The sequence below is a fragment of the Lithobates pipiens genome, unplaced genomic scaffold, assembly GCF_037356315.1.
Source record: "Lithobates pipiens isolate NorthernLeopardFrog02 unplaced genomic scaffold, aLitPip1_a1.2 Scaffold_27, whole genome shotgun sequence".
Classification (NCBI taxonomy): Eukaryota; Metazoa; Chordata; class Amphibia; order Anura; family Ranidae; genus Lithobates; species Lithobates pipiens.
The window spans coordinates 138,988,074-139,010,222 of record NW_027507788.1 but is presented as its reverse complement, the minus strand read 5'-3'; the positions used below and the strand labels follow the sequence as shown (position 1 = coordinate 139,010,222).

The 22,149-nt window shown below is 45.8% G+C and overlaps 1 protein-coding gene across 5 annotated transcripts in view; it reads left to right on the top strand.

The window, feature by feature from the left end:
- The window catches only part of LOC143934174 (myosin-binding protein C, fast-type-like), a 242,826-nt gene that overhangs the window by 171,677 nt on the left and 49,000 nt on the right, over positions 1–22,149 (top strand). For all 5 annotated transcript variants that reach the window (XM_077457560.1, XM_077457562.1, XM_077457563.1 and 2 more), the window contains 2 exons: positions 5,236–5,424; positions 19,855–19,989. In XM_077457560.1, coding sequence (XP_077313686.1) covers positions 5,236–5,424; positions 19,855–19,989 — 324 coding nt within the window. The remainder of the gene's footprint in view (positions 1–5,235; positions 5,425–19,854; positions 19,990–22,149) is intronic.

Here is a 22,149-nt window from a genome sequence, read left to right as displayed (position 1 = left end):
ATTTTATCACCTCTTCAGTTTTTATTTTTTGCATTATAAACAAAAGAAGAGTGACAATTTTGAAAAAAAGCACAATATCTTTTGCTTTAATAAATATCCCAATTTAAAAAAATATATATATTTTTCCTCAGTTTAGGTCGATATGTATCCTTCTACATATTTTTGGTAAAAAAAATCTCAATAAGCGTATATTGATTGGTTTGCGCAAAAGTTATAGCATTACAAAATAGTGGATAGATTTATTGCATTTTTATTATTATAATTTTTTTACTAGTACTGGTGGCAGTCAGCGATTTTTATCAGAACTGCGCTATTGCGGCAGACAAATCCGACACTTTTGACACATTTTTGGAACCATTGACATTTATACACCGATCAGAGCTAAAAATAACCACTGATTACTGTATAAATGTAATGTAAAATGCAATCAAGGGGTTAAATGTGTTCCCTCAGTGTGTTCTAACTTTGGGAGTGGATGGGACTGACCAGGGGAAGAGAGAGATTGTTGTTCCTACTTAGTAGGAACACATGATCTCTCTCCTCTCCCCTGACAGAACCGGGATATGTGTGTTTACACTCACAGATCCCGGTTCTCACTCACACGATCGTGGGTGCTCGGCGTTCATCACTACTACCGGACAGTTGCATCAGCTCCGAGGACAAGCTGTGGGCACATTCGTGCACCTGTAAAAGCGCCTTAAGGAGCCGACGTACAACTATGATGGCTTGCCCAGGTAGCCATCCTGTCGCAGTATAACTGTGGCGGCTGGTTGGGAACCGGTTAAAGAAATTGCTAATTTTTTATGTTTATGCCCTTTGAGCAGCTCCAAAGTGGCCTCTCTCCATTGAAGATTACATTTTTTTCCCTTTAGAGCATGTTTCCCAGGTCAGTGCCTGGACCCCATAACCATATTTTGTCAATCACTTGAATTTTAGCTTAGAAAATGGCCATTAATATAATTTAACTTTTGGCTTTAATTGACGCCAATGGGGTTCAGATTCTAAATCTGAACTTCAGTAATACTCGTCAAACATTCCCCAAACCAAAAGCAGGTATGTTTGGCTTAACCGGAATCCTCTGACCATGCTTCTCTATGCACCAGCCACACGAGTATAACTATAGCTCTGCCTGATGCTAAATTTGAGCTAACCCAAGACAGAGAGAATGGTTTTGCATGGGCATGTTATTGCACACGTATATTTTAAAGTAGAAATCAATTGATATTCATTTTTTATTGTTGTGGCACACACTGCATGTTACAGTGTGTGCCAGAGCCCCAAATATTTAATAATTGTGGTGTGATAACATGTTATCCAAGGGTCTCCAGTGTTGACTCACTAAAGCATTTTGAAATCTGTCTGCCTATGTATACAAGGCAGGGTTCCATTGTGACAGGGAGGAAGGGATAGACTCTGTGTTACTACAAAGCAGGGACTCAAATCCATTTCTTCCCCTAGTAAAAGCAGTACACATAATAGACACAAAGACTGGCTAGGCACACAGTTAACCCTTTGATTGCCCTAGATGTTTGACCCCTTCCCAGCCAGTGTCATTAGAACAGCGACAGTGCATATTTTTAGCACTGATCACAGTATTAGTGTCACTGGTTCCTGCAAAGTGTCAGTTAGTGTCTGATTGTCTGCCACAATATTGCAGTCCCACAATAAGTTGCTGATCACCACCATTACTAGTATAAAAAAATGTAATAAATAAAAATCCCAGCATATATCCCATAGTTTGTAGATGCTATACCGTTTGCGTAAACCAATCAATATATACGCTTATTGGGATTTATTTTACCAAAACCATGTAGAAGAATACATATTGGAATACATTTATGAAGAATTTTTTTTTTTTTTTTTATTGGCTATGTATTTTTAAATAAAAGACACAGTGGTGTTCAAATACCAGCAAAAGAAAGTTCTATTTGTGGGGGCAAAATATACATGACTGTGCAATTACCAAATAAAGTAACAAAGTTTGTGTATGGGGGGATACATCTCATGAAGGTCAAGTGGTTAAAAAGACAACCGGAAGCTTTAAAATCCTTCCCACTAATTTATCATGTATGGGGGACTAATACAACTTTAGAACCTTTAGTGTGGTATAAAACCCTCTTGACTCATGTACTGACTTTTGTTTTTTCTTCAGTCTTTTCAAATGAAGCATAGACTTAATTCAGGCAATAAACACAGGGGTTGATTTACTTAAGGTTTAGAGGCTGTTCCCCTGGCAAAGTCTCACATACTTGGTCGGAGGCCGAAGTGCTGAGAGAGCTTTCCTTATGGCTAAGTGCAGAGCGCCCCTGAAGGTTGTAACAGAGAGTGCTATGCTGAAAGAAGCAGGGATTGCCAGCTGTGACAGGCTGAGGTGACGAGGAGATGTCTGCTGGGTGGCGGCTAATGACCAGGTTGCATGGCTGGGCAGGAGTCCCTCAGGAGTACCAGATGAGATTTCAGCAAGCAAAGTCAGGAGTCATCTAGGGCCATACAATGGTAATCAGGCAGCAGCAAAGTCAGAAGAGCAAGCCAGAGGTCATACATGTATCAGCAGGCAAAAGCAGAGTGAATGAAACAAGCTGAGGGTCAAAGCCAGGAATGGAGACAAGAAAGGTCAATGGCCAGCTGGGTCAGTAACAGGAAATCCAATAATAGCAGGAACAGGAACTCAGGAACACATGGGGAGCTGAAGATCATCCAGCAACTAGTGGCTCATGCTGCTGGCTTTAAATAGGCCACTGGGGATCAGTGCGTGACAGATTCTGGGACCCGTTCTTTGACACTGTTCTATGGACCGTTCTCTAGCACAAAGTGAATGTTCACTTCACTAAGTGACTATTAGTACTAAATGTGAACCCGTGTTCACCTTAAATACCTAATCATGTACTACTAGGGAAATAAAAAAATAAAAAAAACAGGATTGTTGCTAGCACATAATTCAAAGTGAATACTTCTTCACCTTGTTTCTTGTAAGAGCGTCAAGGATGTGGAATTCCCTTCTACAGACGTTGGTTTCAGTGGGAGCATCAATAATTTAAAAAAACTATTAGATAAGCACCAGAACGACCACAACATACAGGGATATACAATGTAATACTGACATATACAGTAATCACACACATAGGTTGGACTTGATGGACTTGTATCATTTTTCAGCCTTACCTACTACAGTTGTGCTCATAAGTTTACATACCCAGGCAGAATTTATGATTTCTTGGCCATTTTCAGAGAATATGAATGATAACACAAGCACATTTCTTTCACTCATGGTGTTTAGCTGAAGCCATTTATTATCAATGACAACAGAAACTACCCAAATGACCCTGATCAAAAGTTTATATACCCTGGTGATTTTGGCATGATAGCATGGACACAAGTTGACACAAAGGGGTTTGCATGGCTATTAAAAGGTAACCATCGCGGGAAAAGGTAGTTGAACGGTATAAAACAGGAAAGGGATATAAAAAGATATCTAAGGAATTGAGAATGCCAGTCAGCAGTGTTCAAACTCTAATCAAGAAGTGGAGAATGAGGGGTTCAGTTGAAACCAAACCACGGTTAGGTAGACCAACCAAAATTTCAGCCACAGCTACTAGGAGAATTGTTTGGGATGCAAAGAAAAACCCACAAACAACTTCAGCTGAAATACAGGTCTCTGAAAACATGTGGTGTGGCTGTTTCAAGATGCACAATAAGGAGGCACTTGAAGAGAGGTGGGCTGCATGGTTGAGTCAACAGAAGAAAGCCATTACTATGCAAATGCCACAAAGTATCCCGCTTACAATACACCAAACAGCACAGAGATGAGCCTCAAACCTTCTGACACAAAGTAATTTGGAGTGATGAGACAATAAGGCCTATGATGAAAGGTACACCATTCCTACTGTGAAACGTAGCGGTGGATCGCCAGTGTTTTGGGGATGTGGGAGCTACAAAGGCACAGGGAATTTGGTCAAAATTGATGACAAAATGAATGCAGTATGTTATCAAAAAATACTGGATGAACATTTGCATTCATCAGCCAGGAAGCTACGCATGGGACATACTTGGACATTCCAACATAACAAAGATCCAAAACACAAGGCCAAGTAGACCTGTCATTGGCTACAGCAGAATAAAGTGAAGGTTCTTGAGTGGCCATCTCAGTCTCATGACCTTAATATCATTGAGCCACCCTGGGGAGATTTCAAACATGCAGTTCGTGCAAGACAGCCCAATAATTTACAGGAACTTGAGGCTTTCTGCCAAGAGAAATGGGCAGCTTTACCATCTGAGAAGATAAAGAGCCTCATCCACAAATACCATAAAAAAATTCATGCTGTCATTGATGTTAAAGGGGACAATACACGGTATTAAGAACTGGGGTATGTAAACTTTTAATTTAATTTGGGTGGTTTCTTTTGTCATTATTATTTAAAAAGAGTAAACTCACTTGATTTATAATAAATAGCTTCAGCCAAACACTAACCATAAGTGAAAGAAAGGTTTTTGTGTTATCATTCATAATCTCTGAAAAATGGCCAAGAAATCATAAATTCTGCCAGGGTATGTAAACTTGTGAACACAACTGTATTTAACTATATATTTACTGACATTCACTTTGCTAGGTTAACATTCATTTTGTGAAGTAAACAGTTTTTACTCCTCTAGTATTGATAAATACCCCTGAAGACATCAAACGTATGACAAAATACATAGGGCAGTGCCTAACATGACGTCATCACGCACAGCCGCCTCCGGCCTGAAGGATCATGTAGTTGATGCTATTGCACTGCAGCTTTATTGCTATACCCCTTTGCAACTAATATAATATGAGTGAGTTTAATTGCTAAACTGAACTATAGGCTTTGATCTTTTAAATCGGGATTAAAGAGCTGGAATATATCATCCACTGTGGGCATGTTTGGGGGTTATGCCTCAAGCGATTTTGGCCACTCAGTAGTATGAGGGCCACTGTTGTCTGCTGAGCATTCGATTTTACTCCTGTTCCTACTGGAAACCTGCACTTTCATGGACTTTTTTGAGCATTTGATTTTATGGAGTTTTATCTTTTTCAGATTTATCACTATATTTGGAATATCAATGTCTTTATGCAAATATAAATGATTGGTTTACAGATTGTTTTATATTTCACATATTTTGATAGTGATTCCTATTACATATTGTTATAATATATTGTCTTTTGTGTGAAGTAGATTTGATAATAATAAATAAGATTGTGTATATTTTCTTCAGGATATCTTATTGAAAGGAAAAAGAAAGGGAGCCAACGGTGGATGAAGATGAACTTTGATCTTTACACGGACACAAGTTACCAGTCAACAAACATGATTGAAGGAGTACTCTATGAAATTAGAGTCTTTGCTGTCAACGCTATAGGCATTTCACAGGAAGCTAATACCACTAATCCATTCATGCCAATTGGTAAGTGAATTTTTGACAATGGAGGAAAAATTAAATATTGAACATAAAACAATTAGAAAAAGCTAGGTTACACAAAGCAATAATTGGCCCTATTGTAGGCCCCCATTCTCAGTGGTAGGAGCAGAAAGGGATAATGCTGTGTTGGGAGGACTTGAAGTATGGGGTAAAGCTAGGAAATAGTAAGATACATGCCACATACATTAGGAGTAGACTTCCCTGACTGGTCATTTATAGTGATGGCCGAACGGTTCGCCCGGCGGTCGTTTCGCGGCGAATTTCCGACTTTCGCCGTCCGCGGGTTCGAACGCCTTTTTCCGTCGTTCGCCCCGGCGGACTTACGTGTTTAATGTATACAAGAACTTTAACCTTTCGTGACACGTTTATCATGTGTTACAGGACAACCAATTGAGACATGACAGCTCATGGACACTTGGACATTCCCCCTAACCTATAAATACACCCGATCCGGTGGCCATTTTACATTCTTTCTTCTGTCACTGTAGGGAAAGGATCCTGTGTGGAGTAGGGACAGAGAAAACGCTAGCTATTTGGTACACAAAAGTTCTTTTCAGGACTGGTATAGGTGTTAGGTCAGCAGCCTGAGTTTCTTTTGTCAGTTTAGATAAAGGGACAGAGCGCTGTATGCTGCTATTTTAGGGACAGCTCAGCCAGATTAGTCTTTCTTCATCATCATCATCATCATCATCATTAGCTGTTACTATCAGGTCCACAAAAGAGCTGTTCCAGCTAATCGTTCCAGCCTACTCTTTTTTGCCAATTTGTATAGGGACAGGCAGGAAGCAGTGTGTCAGGCAGTGAGGATAATTTTAAAGACTTGCTGTTACTATTAGTTCCACAAAGGTTCTTTTCAGGACTGGTATCAGTGGTACGGTAATAGGCTTGTACACGTATAATATTCTTTCTTCCAAATATAGAAAGAATATTATACTTGACTGCTGCCCTTCTGCTGCAGTCTGCTAATCATTCACAACTCACTTGTTCCACAAAGCTCTTTATCAGGACTGGTAACTTGGTCTGTCTAGGGTGCTACGGTACATAGGCTTGGGTGCGGTACAGTCTGCTGTTCTGTAAGGACCGCTATCGGTCCACAATACATAGGGTTGCCGTGCACTACTGCTGACCGCTGCCCTATACTGCAGCAGTCCTTCATTGGTATAGGGACTGACGTACAGTCTGCTAATCACTAACACACAACCTGCTTGGTCCACAAAAGTTCTTATAAGGACTGGTAACTTGGTATAGGGTGCTACGGTACATAGGCCTGAGTGCGTTACAGTCTGCTGTTCTGTAAGGACCGCTATCGGTCCACAATACATAGGGTTGCCGTGCACTACTGCTGACCGCTGCCCTATACTGCAGCAGTCCTTCAGCGGTATAGGGACTGACGCACAGTCTGCTAAACACTAACACACAACCTGCTTGGTCCACAAAAGTTTTTATAAGGACTGGTAACTTGGTATAGGGTGCTACGGTACATAGGCCTGAGTGCAGTACAGTCTGCTGTTCTGTAAGGACCGCTATCGGTCCACAATACATAGGGTTGCCGTGCACTACTGCTGACCGCTGCCCTATACTGCAGCAGTCCTTCATTGGTATAGGGACTGACGTACAGTCTGCTAATCACTAACACACAACCTGCTTGGTCCACAAAAGTTCTTATAAGGACTGGTAACTTGGTATAGGGTGCTACGGTACATAGGCCTGAGTGCGTTACAGTCTGCTGTTCTGTAAGGACCGCTATCGGTCCACAATACATAGGGTTGACGTGCACCACTGCTGACCGCTGCCCTATACTGCAGCAGTCCTTCAGCGGTATAGGGACTGACGTACAGTCTGCTAAACACTAATACACAACCTGCTTGGTCCACAAAAGTTCTTATAAGGACTGGTAACTTGGTATAGGGTGCTACGGTACATAGGCTTGAGTGCGGTACAGTCTGCTGTTCTGTAAGGACCGCTATCGGTCCACAATAGATAGGGTTGACGTGCACCACTGCTGACCGCTGCCCTATACTGCAGCAGTCCTTCAGCGGTATAGGGACTGACGCACAGTCTGCTAAACACTAACACACAACCTGCTTGGTCCACAAAAGTTTTTATAAGGACTGGTAACTTGGTATAGGGTGCTACGGTACATAGGCCTGAGTGCGTTACAGTCTGCTGTTCTGTAAGGACCGCTATCGGTCCACAATACATAGGGTTGCCGTGCACTACTGCTGACCGCTGCCCTATACTGCAGCAGTCCTTCATTGGTATAGGGACTGACGTACAGTCTGCTAATCACTAACACACAACCTGCTTGGTCCACAAAAGTTCTTATAAGGACTGGTAACTTGGTATAGGGTGCTACGGTACATAGGCCTGAGTGCGTTACAGTCTGCTGTTCTGTAAGGACCGCTATCGGTCCACAATACATAGGGTTGACGTGCACCACTGCTGACCGCTGCCCTATACTGCAGCAGTCCTTCAGCGGTATAGGGACTGACGTACAGTCTGCTAAACACTAATACACAACCTGCTTGGTCCACAAAAGTTCTTATAAGGACTGGTAACTTGGTATAGGGTGCTACGGTACATAGGCTTGAGTGCGGTACAGTCTGCTGTTCTGTAAGGACCGCTATCGGTCCACAATACATAGGGTTGCCGTGCACTACTGCTGACCGCTGCCCTATACTGCAGCAGTCCTTCATTGGTATAGGGACTGACGTACAGTCTGCTAATCACTAACACACAACCTGCTTGTTCCACAAAAGTTCTTATAAGGACTGGTAACTTGGTATAGGGTGCTACGGTACATAGGCTTGAGTGCGGTACAGTCTGCTGTTCTGTAAGGACCGCTATCGGTCCACAATAGATAGGGTTGACGTGCACCACTGCTGACCGCTGCCCTATACTGCAGCAGTCCTTCAGCGGTATAGGGACTGACGTACAGTCTGCTAAACACTAATACACAACCTGCTTGGTCCACAAAAGTTCTTATAAGGACTGGTAACTTGGTATAGGGTGCTACGGTACATAGGCTTGAGTGCGGTACAGTCTGCTGTTCTGTAAGGACCGCTATCGGTCCACAATAGATAGGGTTGACGTGCACCACTGCTGACCGCTGCCCTATACTGCAGCAGTCCTTCAGCGGTATAGGGACTGACGTACAGTCTGCTAAACACTAATACACAACCTGCTTGGTCCACAAAAGTTCTTATAAGGACTGGTAACTTGGTATAGGGTGCTACGGTACATAGGCTTGAGTGCGGTACAGTCTGCTGTTCTGTAAGGACCGCTATAGGTCCACAATAGATAGGGTTGACGTGCACCACTGCTGACCGCTCACCTATACTGCAGCAGTCCTTCAGCGGTATAGGGACTAAGAGTTTTGTCACAGGGTCATTTAAAAAATGACATGCAGAGGAAGAGGCAGGCCCTTCCGCAGGGGTGGTAGGGGTAGGGCAGGAGCAACAGGCTTGAGCCAAAGTGGGAAGTTGCAGAAGGTGCGTTCAATTACTTTAAAGGATGCACCAGACTTGGTTGAGTGGCTCGCTCAGCCTTACTCTTCTGCACCCTCCTCATCCTCTCGATCTGCACCCTCTTCTTCACTCTCTGCTATGTGCACCCCCAAAGACACTACCACCAACAACACGACCACCACCACCACCACCACATACCTTCCGCTTGAGTCACTGGAATTATTTTCCGATCCATATCAAGAGGACATTTCTGATGCGCAGCCACTCTTGGTATTGGATCAGGAAGAGGAGGTAGCAACAAGCGCTACTCAGCAGTCTGACGCCAGTACCCAGATCAGCCCAAGGAGGAGGTTGGTCCCCGGTGTTGCTGCCTACTCTACTTATAGCGGTGGGGAAGGTGACGTTGATGATGACGTGTCTAGTGATGTCACGTGGGTGCCCACAAGAGAGGAAGAGGAGGGGAGTTCAGAGGGAGATATGGACCAGCAGATAGGGAGGAGAAGCAGCAATGACTTACATTGCACAGCAGGGACAAAGCAGACTGCAAATGTATCAGGAGCGAGTCATCGACCATGTACGGTCACATCTGGCGCTCCCAGGACACCGGCACATGGCTCCGCAGTGTGGGCTTTTTTTAACGTGTCCGCTGCTGACAATAGCGTTGCCATCTGCAATCTTTGCAGTCAACGCGTTAGTCGCGGTAAGCCCAATACTCACCTAGGGACGACCGCCTTAAGAAGGCACATGAGCAGCCATCACCGAGCCCAGTGGGAGCAACGGAACACACAAAGCCACACTGCAGGCTCTCACCGTCCAGCCTCGTCTTCTACTTCTCCTTCTCCTCTCTCCTCACAATTGTCCTCCACTCCACCTTCCATCACGCCAAGCTCACATTTTTCTGCAAAAAGGCAGGCTTCCGTGGGCCTAATGTTTGAGCGTAAAAAAATGATGACGCCGGATAACCCTCTTGCCCAACGGTTGGCGGCTGGCTTGTCAGAACTCATAGCCCGCCAACTACTGCCATATAAACTGGTGGACTCGGAGGCCTTTCGCAAATTTGTGGCCATTGGAACACCACAATGGAAGGTCCCAGGAAGGAAGTATTTCTCAGAGAAGGGCATCCCAGAGCTATATGGCCATGTTCAGCGGCAAGTGAATGTATCTCTGGCACACAGTGTCGGTGCCAAGATACATCTGACCACAGACACGTGGTCTAGCAAACACGGGCAGGGAAGGTATATCAGTTTTACTGCCCACTGGGTGAACCTTCTGACGGCCGTCAAGCATGTAACCCGTGGCACCCGTGTAGATTTGGTTTTACCGCCACGGATTGCATGCAGGCCTGACTCTTCTTCTCCTCCTCCTACTCCATCCTCCTCCCTCTCCTCCTCAGCTGCCTCCTCCTTTTCCGCTGCTAGCGTCTCTTCCACTGCACCGCCCAAGCTCCCCAGAACCTATTCCACATGCCAGGTGAGACGTTGCCATGCCGTGCTGCGTCTGTTGTGCCTGGAAGCAAAGAGCCACACTGGCCCGGCACTCCTTTCAGCTTTGCGTTCACAGGCAGATGAGTGGCTAACACCGCTCAATTTGACAGTTGGTAAAGTGGTGTGTGACAACGGTGCCAATCTGCTTAGCGCATTGAAACAGGGCAAAATCACGCACGTGCCGTGCATGGCACACGTCTTAAACTTGGTCGTGCAGCGATTCCTTGTCAAATACCCTGGGGTCCAGGACATCTTGCGGCAGGCAAGGAAAATCTCGGCCCATTTCAGAAGATCTTACACGGCCATGGCTCGCCTTGCTGACATTCAGCGGCGACACCATCTGCCGGTCAGACGTCTTATTTGCGATTGCCCGACGCGATGGAACTCAACCTTCTATATGCTTGATAGGCTGCTCCAGCAGAAACGTGCAGTTAACGTCTACCTGTATGAACTCTGCGAAAGAAACGGTTCTGGGGAGCTGGGTTTTTTTTCACCGCGCCAGTGGCTGCTCATGCGCGACACATGCAGACTTCTGCGGCCATTTGAGGAGATCACCAAACTGGTCAGTCGCAGCCATGGCGCCATCAGTGACATGGTACCTTATGCCTTCTTTCTGGAGCGTGCATTGCGTCGTGTCATTGATCAGGCTGTGGAGGAGCAGGAGCGGGAAGATGAGGAAGTCGCAATGCTGGATGAATTCCCAGGGGGGGCTACTCTATCTGAGACAAGTCAACAACAGGAGTCTGATGAGGAGTCAGAGGAGGATGGTGCCGGGGCGGATGAGCAGGAGCAAGAAGAGCATGCTTTAAACCTTTCTGGGATCCCTGTTGTGCGAGGATGGGGAGAGGAGAATGAAGAGGACGACATTATCCTGGATGATGAGCAGGAGCCAGGCCACCACACCGCTTCCACTTTAGTGCAAATGGGGGCCTTCATGCTCCAGTGTTTTAATAGGGACCCCCGTATAAAAAGCATGAGGGTCAAGGACCAGTACTGGGTGGCAACGTACTTAGACCCCCGGTACAAACACAAAATGGCGGAAATGTTACCGCCGTCGCAGAGGGCTGTCAGAATGCAGCACTTCCAGGCCTTGCTTCGAGAAATGCTGCATTCTGCTTTTGCGTGCGCTGGCAGAGGAGCAATTCCCACTCCCAGAGAAGGATTTGCGGGTACCAATCCAACAGCGCCTGCAAGAAGAGGCCGGTTTGAAGATGTGTTGGTGACTTCGGATATGAGGTCATTCTTTCAGCCGACCCATCGACAGGTGTCATCCGGATCCAGCATCAGGGAACGCCTAGACCGTCAGGTGTCCGACTACATTGGGTTAACGGCCGATGTGGACGCTCTGAGGAGTGATGAACCCCTAGACTACTGGGTGGGCAGGCTTGACCTCTGGCCAGAGCTTGCCCAATTTGCAATCGAACTGTTGGCTTGCCCCTCATCCAGTGTCCTGTCCGAAAGGACGTTCAGCGCAGCAGGGGGGATTGTGACCGATAAGCGTACTCGCCTAGCTCACCACAGTGTTAACTACCTCACATTTCTAAAAATGAATGAGGCATGGATCTCGGAGGAATTCAACACATGTGATCAGTAGACCATGTATATGTCTATAAACAATTTTTGGAATCAAGCACACAGACCTTCTTAATTCATTTGGCTCACTTCCCTGACCCAAAAAAGCACACCGTACTATATGCCCCTACCCTCCTCTTTGAAGAGGTTGAGCGGTGTCATATTTCTACTGGGGCTGCTTATTATGAGGGGTTCCCACCATCCCTGTGCTGTGCTGACTTCCTCCTGGGTGTTCTTATTATGAGGGGCTCCCACCATCCCTGTGCTGTGCTGACTTCCTCCTGGGGGTTCTTATTATGAGGGGATCACACCATCCCTGTGCTGTGCTGACTTCCTCCTGGGGCTGCTTACGGTGCTGCTGTCAGCGCTGTATGTCACGGAGCTGCTGTCAGCGCTGTATGTCACGGAGCTGCTGTCAGCGCTGTATGTCACGGAGCTGCTGTCAGCGCTGTATGTCACGGAGCTGCTGTCAGCGCTGTATGTCACGGAGCTGCTGTCAGCGCTGTATGTCACGGAGCTGCTGTCAGCGCTGTATGTCACGGAGCTGCTGTCAGCGCTGTATGTCACGGAGCTGCTGTCAGCGCTGTATGTCACGGAGCTGCTGTCAGCGCTGTATGTCACGGAGCTGCTGTCAGCGCTGTATGTCACGGAGCTGCTGTCAGCGCTGTATGTCACGGAGCTGCTGTCAGCGCTGTATGTCACGGAGCTGCTGTCAGCGCTGTATGTCACGGAGCTGCTGTCAGCGCTGTATGTCACGGTGCTGCTGTCAGCGCTGTATGTCACGGAGCTGCTGTCAGCGCTGTATGTCACGGAGCTGCTGTCAGCGCTGTATGTCACGGAGCTGCTGTCAGCGCTGTATGTCACGGAGCTGCTGTCAGCGCTGTATGTCACGGAGCTGCTGTCAGCGCTGTATGTCACGGAGCTGCTGTCAGCGCTGTATGTCACGGAGCTGCTGTCAGCGCTGTATGTCACGGTGCTGCTGTCAGCGCTGTATGTCACGGAGCTGCTGTCAGCGCTGTATGTCACGGAGCTGCTGTCAGTGCTGTATGTCACGGAGCTGCTGTCAGCGCTGTATGTCACGGAGCTGCTGTCAGCGCTGTATGTCACGGAGCTGCTGTCAGCGCTGTATGTCACGGTGCTGCTGTCAGCGCTGTATGTCACGGAGCTGCTGTCAGCGCTGTATGTCACGGAGCTGCTGTCAGCGCTGTATGTCACGGAGCTGCTGTCAGCGCTGTATGTCACGGAGCTGCTGTCAGCGCTGTATGTCACGGAGCTGCTGTCAGCGCTGTATGTCACGGTGCTGCTGTCAGCGCTGTATGTCACGGAGCTGCTGTCAGCGCTGTATGTCACGGAGCTGCTGTCAGTGCTGTATGTCACGGAGCTGCTGTCAGCGCTGTATGTCACGGAGCTGCTGTCAGCGCTGTATGTCACGGAGCTGCTGTCAGCGCTGTATGTCACGGTGCTGCTGTCAGCGCTGTATGTCACGGAGCTGCTGTCAGCGCTGTATGTCACGGAGCTGCTGTCAGCGCTGTATGTCACGGAGCTGCTGTCAGCGCTGTATGTCACGGAGCTGCTGTCAGCGCTGTATGTCACGGAGCTGCTGTCAGCGCTGTATGTCACGGTGCTGATGTCAGTGCTCTGTATTACGGTGCTGCTGTCAGTGCTCTGTATCTCCTGCACCCTCTTGTTTGCCTACCCTGGTCCCTGACCTTCCCTCTCCTCCATTGCCTTCATTAGCTCCATAGTCCTGAATTGTCAGAACAATTTCCCAAATAAAAAAAAAATGCTTGTAGTTATCGATCCCAAATTCACCTCATACATGTATTATGCTATTGTCCAGGTGGTGGGACTACGTGCTACCCCCTAATAATTACCCCGTGGCCGCAAATTCGACCTAAAGGTTTGCGAAATTCGCCTCCCATTGAAGTCAATGGAGCCCGCGGCGAACGGTCGTTTTCGCGAACGTTTGTGTCCGTTCGCGTTTCGCGTTCGCGAAACGTCCCGTCGGAAGTTCGTCCATCACTAGTCATTTATAAGATGAAAGGCAACATCTTAACCAGTTTAAATGTAGATAGTACATAATAGAAACATAAAATGCTGTGAAAAAGTATTTGCCCCTTTCTGATTTTTTTTTTTTGCATATTTGTCACACTGAAATGACACAAATCATCAAACAAATTGTATTATTACACAAAGATAACCCGAGTAAATACAAATGCAGTTTTTTTTAAAGTGGAAAACGAACTTTATTGAAAAGTATACGCATGGTACATAAATCGGTATAAGCCAGCGTGGCCAAAACAGTAGTACATACATGAACACATTGAAATATCTGTGTGACATAAGGCGAAATACCAGGGGTGGAACCAGTACTTAATAAAGAAAAGGAGAGAGAAAGGGAAGAAAAAGGAGAAAAAAAGGGGGTGGGGATAAACATATCAAGCACATGTTTCACCATCTGCTAACCATCTGTTTCAGACCTTCTCATACTTAAGTGGGCACCCTCTATGTACATAGATCAGCTTCTTATATGAAAGAGTATCGTTAATCTCCTTTTTCCAGCACTGGATTGTAGGAGGTATGGCCTGCATCCAATTGCGAGCCACTACTTTTCTCGCCATGAATAGCGTCTCACGTAGAAAGGTATGGAGGGGTTTGTCGGCGTCTAAGTCCGGCAGCAGAACGAGCAGGCAGATCTTTGGGTCTAGGGTAGCAGGGGAGCCCATCTGGTCGTGCAGAAAATGAACCCCCTTTATCTAGTATGCCTGTATAGTTGGGGAGGACCATATGAGGTGATAGAGGGAGTCTGGGGTGTAGTCACATAGGTGGCACCCTGGATTGTACGTGGGTTTGTAAAGCGCTATCCTCTAAAGGAGACAAATATGTCCTATGTATAATGTACAACTGCATGAGGTGATCTGACAGTTTGGGGGAAACTCTTTTCACATCCTCCAAAATTTCGTCCCACGGCCAAGTATAGGAGTTCAGACAAGTATAGGAGTGTATCTTCAGCATACATTACGATCTTTTCTTCCAGGCTCCCTATCTTAAGGCCTCAAATGCTAGTGTCTGCACAAATCATGATGGCCAGTGGCTCCACAGCCAATGCGTACAGCATGGGGGAAAGGGGGCAGCCTTGTTGGATCCCTCTCTCTGTCAGCAATTGGTTGGAAAGTCAGCCATTCATAAACAACTTGTCTTTGGGGATTGATACAGGAGCTGAATCCAGCGAATAATGTTTGGGCCAAATCCAAATTCCAAGAGGCACTCCCACAGGTAATTCCACTCTACGGAATCGAAGGCCTTGGCGGCATCGAGAGCCACCACGACCCTTGAGCTGATTTCATCATGGGACCCCTGAATGTTCATAAATAGGCGGCGAATATTCATAGCTGTATTTATCCCTGGCAAAAAAACCTGTCTGGTCAGGGTGGATCAGTGACAGAATGACCTGGTTAAGGTGTGAGGCTAAAATCTTAGCAAGTATTTTGACATCTACATGTAGTAAGGAGATAGGTCTATGCGATTCCGGGTATTTAGGTTCCTTGCCGGGCTTGGGGATTACTACAATTTGGGCTTCTCTCATAGAGGGGGGTAGGATTCCGAATCAAATATAGATTTGTACAGGTTGTAGAGTTTAGGGGTTAGAATTTCAGAGTAGGTGGCATAGAATTCAAGTGGTAGGCCGTCCGATCTGGGGGCCTTAGATGTGGCCAGACAGGAGATAGCCTCGGAAATGTCCTCTTTAGTAATAGGGGCTTCCAGGAGTTCCACCTGGTCGTTAATCAATTTAGGGAGTTTAACTCCCGCTAAGTAGTCCCTGGTATTTTGGGTAAGTGTGGGCGACTTGGAAAGTGTAGAGTCCCCAGTGATGTCAGCACGCTGGGACTTGAGAAATGTCAGGATGGCTGTGCATTTGATCATATTGACCAAGCCTCTAATGTTCCACGTGAGAAACTTTAAAGAACTCATGGCGGGTATAGGGCGTATATGTTAGACCACGACTGGACCAGGAATGGCAGAGCAGATACAGACACATCAGATAGCATAAAACACATTGACAACCAATATCGGTAATGCATGTTTGACAATAACGTACCTTTGGCAATGATAAACAGTTGGGAACATGGTGGTGCAAAAAAAACAATAACCACAACATTTTCCCTCCCACCCAGTCCACTGCCACCCCAACTCGGCATGGACATACTACCTCATAACCAGATATCAACAGGGGACATCCAACGTGTAGTACCCATTGGAGGCGACTTAATTGCAATGGAGCATAGATACCCATGATGAACACCAAAAAAACTGAGAAGAAAGAACAGTCAGGTAAACGGGGGTAAAAAAGTTCACAAAGATCCTAGGGGGGCGACTTCTTCTCTGAGAAGTGCATGGGGTGTAGGAGCCACAAAAGTGTAGCACCATTGCAGCTGTGCAGGTGGAGGCCCCATCTGCCATCAGGGTGGTAGGTAAACCTCAGCAACGTTCAATATGCTGTCCTCTACAGACATCTCTCATGTGTGGGGAGAATGGGGATCATGAGTCAGCAAGGTCGATCAGGGCGGCAGGCATGCTGTGAGAGTCAGTGTATTACAGGAAATTATTTTGAGGTCTGCCCCCCTGCCTTGGTTGAGGACATGTAAATGCAATATACCCACTGAAGGGCTAAGCATCAGGATGGGAATGGGCAGCTTTGCGGTCACAGGGGGGAGCGGGGAGGGAAAAGAAAAGTACTCACAGCTGGCAGTCAGTGTGGTATACTCAGTCTCGACAATCCCTCTAATTGATCCAGCTGGACGCCATCCCAGGGTCCTCAAAGAAGTGGTTTCGGCCATCGCACTCCACACAAAGCTTAGCAGCGTACAGCATAGTGTACTTAAGATGCAGGGCGCGGAGACGCTGATTAACATCTTGGAATCTGGACCGCTGCCATTGTACCTCATTGGAGATGTCCGGGAAGACGGCCACATGTGTATTGGTGTAAGGGATATTTCCCTTCTACCTGGTCAATTGGAGGATCTTGTCGCGGTCCTTGAAATTCAGGAATTTTGCTATCAGGGTAGGCGGTGGAGCTCCTTGGGAGGAGGATGGGCAGGGATTACATGAGCTCTCTCCACTGCGAACATTACTGAGAATGCATCTCTGTCAAAGGTAGTTGTCAGGAGGTTTTCAAGAAAGCTTGCCGGGTCATTGCCCTTGGCAGTTTCAGGAAGGCTAATAAAGCGGAGACTGCATCTCCGAAGGCGATTCTCCATGGTGTGCTGTTTTACGCTAAGCTGTTGTAGTTGGCGGCGCACCTCATCGGTCGTGTGTTTCAGGAGGTGTAAGATGTCTTCCGCTCTGCCAATACGGGTCTCTGTCTCCGCCACGCGGTCCCGCAGGGTAGAGAGGCCTTGCCAGATAAGGGCCACGCCAATTTTGACCTCTTCTATTTTGGTGGTGAGCGAGCTCTGGCATAGGGTGATAGCATCGAGCACTTCGTTGGTGGTTGCCACGGAATGCTCTGTATCCGAGGAGGCCCCGCTCCATCTTTGGCCTGTTGGTCTTCTTCAAGCTGACGGTACTTGGCAAGTTTGTCGGCGGTCTCGGAAACCTTTTCCGGTGGGAACATATTCCAGAGGTGCTCAGGAGGGTCCCCGGATGCACCAAGATCGCTGCTGCTTACTAGGCTGGATCCTCGATGTCCCCCTCCCGTCGCAGTTTAGGGGTGTCACAATGGGGGTGCGGGTAGCGGTTGACCAGCTGCGGGATCCGGCGGCTATAACTCAGGGAGTCCAGGAAAACTTACAGGTGCCTTCCCCAGGTGGAGAAAGATGGTAGCCCCTCCGGGAACTAGGCCAGAGCCATGGTCTTTCCTACAGGCAGTCCGATGATGGCGGCCATGGGCGGCTCCTCAACCCACTGAGAGGTTCTGAGGATTGTGGACGCAGTAATGCAGGTCTGCTAGGTTGTAGAGGCTGGGCAAGATTGATCAGGATTTAAGCAGGATAATCAATACAGGAGTGTAAACAGGCAGAGCTCTCACTGCATGTGTCCTACTCCATTGCTCTCAAGGCCACACTCACAAAATGCAGTTTTTAAATGATGGTTTAATTTATTAAGACAAAAAAGCTGTCCAAAGCTGCCTGGCTTCATGTGAAAAAGTAATTGCCTCCCTAAACCTAATAACTGGTTGTGCCACCCTTGGCAGCAACTGCAATCAAGCATTTGCGATAACTGGCAATGAGTCTGTCACATTGCTGTGGATCAATTTTGGCCCACTCTTCTTTGCAAAATTGTTTTAATTCAGCCACATTGGAGAGTTTTCCAGCATGAACAGCCTGTGTAAGGTCATGATACAAGATCTCAATTGGATTTAAGTCCGAGCTTTGACTAGGCCACTCCAAAACCTACACTTTGATTTGTTTGAACCATTTGGAGGTGGACTTGCTGTTGTGCTTAGGATCATTGTCTTGCTGCATAACCCAAGTGCACTTGAGCTTGAGGTCACAAACTGATGGCCAGACATTCTCCTTTAGGATTTTCTGGTAGAGCTCAGAATTCATGGTTCCATCAATTATGGTAAGTCGTCCAAGTCCTGAAGCTGCAAAGCAGCCCCAGACCATCACGCTACCACCACCATGTCTGACTGTTGGTATGAAGTTCTTTTTATGAAATGCTGTTTTAGTTTTATGCCAGATGTAACAGGATGCACACCTTCCAAAAAGTAATTTTTTTGTCTCATCAATCCACAGAATATTTGCCTAAAAGTCTTGGGGATAATCAAGATTTTTTTTTGGAAATGTGATATGAGCCTTTGTGTTCTTTTTGGTCAGCAGTGACTTAGGCCTTAGAACTCTCCCATGGATGCCATTTTTGCCCAGTCTCTTACTTATTGTTGAATGTTGTTCTGGGTTCTTTTATGACCTCCTGGATGAGATGTCACCATGCTCTTGGAGTAATTTTTGTAGGCCGGCCACTCCTGGGAAGGTTCACCACTGTTCCAAGTAATCTCCATTTGTGGATAATGGGTCTCCCCGTTGTTTACTGGTGTTCCAAAGCCTTAGAAACAGCATTGAAACCCTTCCTAGACCGGTAGATTACTTTGTTTCTAATCTGTTTTTGAATTTTTTTAGATTGCGGCATGGTGTGTGGCTTTTTGTGATCTGTTAGCATGCTTCACTTTGTAAGACAGCTTCTATTTATGTAATTTTTTGATTCAACAGGTCCGGTAGTAATCAGACCTGGGTGTGGCAAATGAAATTTAACTCAGCTTTCCAAAAAATTGTGGTTAATCACAGTTCATTCACGATTCAGCATAGGAGGGGGAAATTACTTTTTCACATAAGGCCAGGCAGGTTTGAACAGTTTTTTTTCCCTTAATAAATTAAATAATATTTTATAAACTGCATCTTGGATTTACTCAGGTTATCTTTGTGTAATATTAAAATATGTTTGATGATCAGAATCATTTAAGTGTGAGAAATATGCAAACTAAAAACAATCCAGGAAGGGGCAAATACTTTTTCACAGCACTGTATATTATTTTAATACTTCAAAGTATGATTAGGGAACATTTTCACTAGGTAATATGAAAGTTTCCTGGTTTACATGAAAAACTGCTAAAATGATCAGATCTGTGTATGATACACTGCCAACTTCCCCCAAATCAGTTTGGGTGGGCACCAATGGAATGAATCGCACACTTTTAAACATTCCATCTCTTTGATACTCCAGGGTTAGAATTCTCTAGTAACTTTGGCTCTACCTTTTTGAAGATGTCACCCTTTCAGGACTTCCAAGCTATTACATTTTTATACAATAAAGTAATCCAAAGGTGACATTATTCAGGGTCACTATTAAAGTTTTGTAAATACTGTTGAATGATCATGCTGTAAATTTCCTTTCAGCTCCTACAAGTGAGCCTCTGCATTTGAAAGTTGAGGATGTCACAGATACCACTTGCACACTGAAATGGAGACCACCAGATCGCATTGGAGCTGGAGGAATAGATGGTTATTTGATTGAGTACTGCAAAGAAGGATGTAAGTAAATTGTACAGTATATGATCTAATGTTTGTGCATGTGAGTAAAATCAGATTAAGTCATAGAATCTTTTTTTAAAGAGTAAAGGTTTATTTGTTTCATAGACTTAAAAAGAGAAGTGCAGAAGCGCACTTATTAGCAATATCTTAAAGAAAGAAACAATGACCCACAGAAAAATATTAAATTTGGTGTTTTCATGGCACACTCTAGGCATACTCTAGGTATCAGGTATTATATAACATGTGGCAGAAAGTGTACTGAAGTCAACCTGGGAGTGTATCTTATTTGTAATTATTAACCACTTAAGGACCGTCTCACGCCGATGTACGTCGGCAGAATGGCGCGGCTGGGCACAAGCACGTACCTGTACGTTGCTATTTAAGTGCCCAGCCGTGCTCCGTGACTGTTGCTGCGGGACCAGCAGACCCGATCACCACTGGTGTCCCACGATTGGGTCACAGAGCTGAAGAACGAGGCGAGGTCTGTGCAACCAAACCTCTCCCCATGCTTCCTACTGTGGCTGTCACCGATCGCCTGTTCCCTTTTATAGGGAAAGACGATCAGTGATGTCACATGCCAGGCCATGCCCCTATAATAAAAAAAAACACATAACGTCATACATAACACCTACACTGCCCCCTAGTGGTTAACTCATACCCTGCCGTGTCATTTACATAGGAATCAGTGCATTTAAATAGCACCGATTGCTGTATAAATGACAATGGTCCCAAAAATGTGTCAAAAATGTCCGATGTGTCCATCATCCTATTTTGTAAACGCTATAACGTTTGCGCAAACCAATCAATAATCGCAAATTGCGATTTTTTTTTTACCAAAAATATGTAGAAGAATACGTATCGGCCTAAACTGAGGAAAAGAAAATGTTTTTTTATATATTTTTTGGGGATATTTATTATAGCAAAAAGTAACAAATATTGAATTTTTTTCAAAATTGTCGCTCTATTTTTGTTTATAGCGCAAAAAATAAAAACCGCAGAGGTGATCAAATACCACCAAAAGAAAGCTCTATTTGTGGGAAAAACTATGCCAATTTTGTTTGGGAGTCACGTCACATGACCACGCAATTGTCAGTTAACCACTTACAGACCGGACCATTTTGCTGGTCAAAGACCAGACCACTTTTTGCGATTCGGCACTGCGTCGCTTTAACTGACAATTGTGCGGTCGTGCGATGTGGCTCCCAAACAAAATTGACGTCCTTTTTTTTCCCACAAATAGAGCTTTCTTTTGGTGGTATTTGATCACCCCTGCGGTTTTTATTTTTTGCGCTATAAACAAAAATAGAGCGACAATTTGGAAAAAAACGCATTATTTTTTACTTTTTGTTATAATAAATATCCCCCAAAAATATATAAAAAAATTTTTTTTTCCCTCAGTTTAGGCCGATACGTATTCTTCTACATATTTTTGGTAAAAAAAATCGCAATAAGCGATTATTGATTGGTTTGCGCAAAAGTTATAGCGTTTACAAAATAGGGATAGTTTTATAGCATTTTTATTAATAATTTTTTATTATTTTTTTTTTACTAGTAATGGCGGCGATCAGCGATTTTTATTGTGACTCCGACATTGTGGGGGACCCATCAGACATTTTTGACACATTTTTGGGACCATTGTCATTTATACAGTAATCACTGCTATATAAATGCAGTGATTCCTGTGTAAATGACACTGGCAGTGAAGGGGTTAACCAGTGGGTGGCAGTGTAGGGGTTAAGTGTTCCTAGGGGTGTGTTACTAACTGTGGGGGGGTTGGGCTTTCATTTAGTGAACACTGATCTCTGCTCCAATCACATGGAGCAGAGATCAACGTCACTAGTTGCTAGGCAGAATGGAGAAATGCTGTTTACACGGCATTTCCTCCATTCAGCCGTCCCGTGAGACGATTGCGGGGATGCCCGCGGCAATCGAGTCCGTGGGTCCTGCGACCGGACTCACGGGGGTCCCGACCAGCGCAGGAGTGCGCCGCCGGCGGCGCGCTCCCGATGGCAGGGCGGCATTGAATATTGGACGTACCTGTACGCCAATATGCCTGCCCGTGCCATTCTGTCGACGTACATCGTCGTGCGCTGGTCGGGAACCGGTTAAAGCAACGCAGTGCCAAATCGCAAAAAGGGGCTTGGTCCTTTGGCTGCAAAT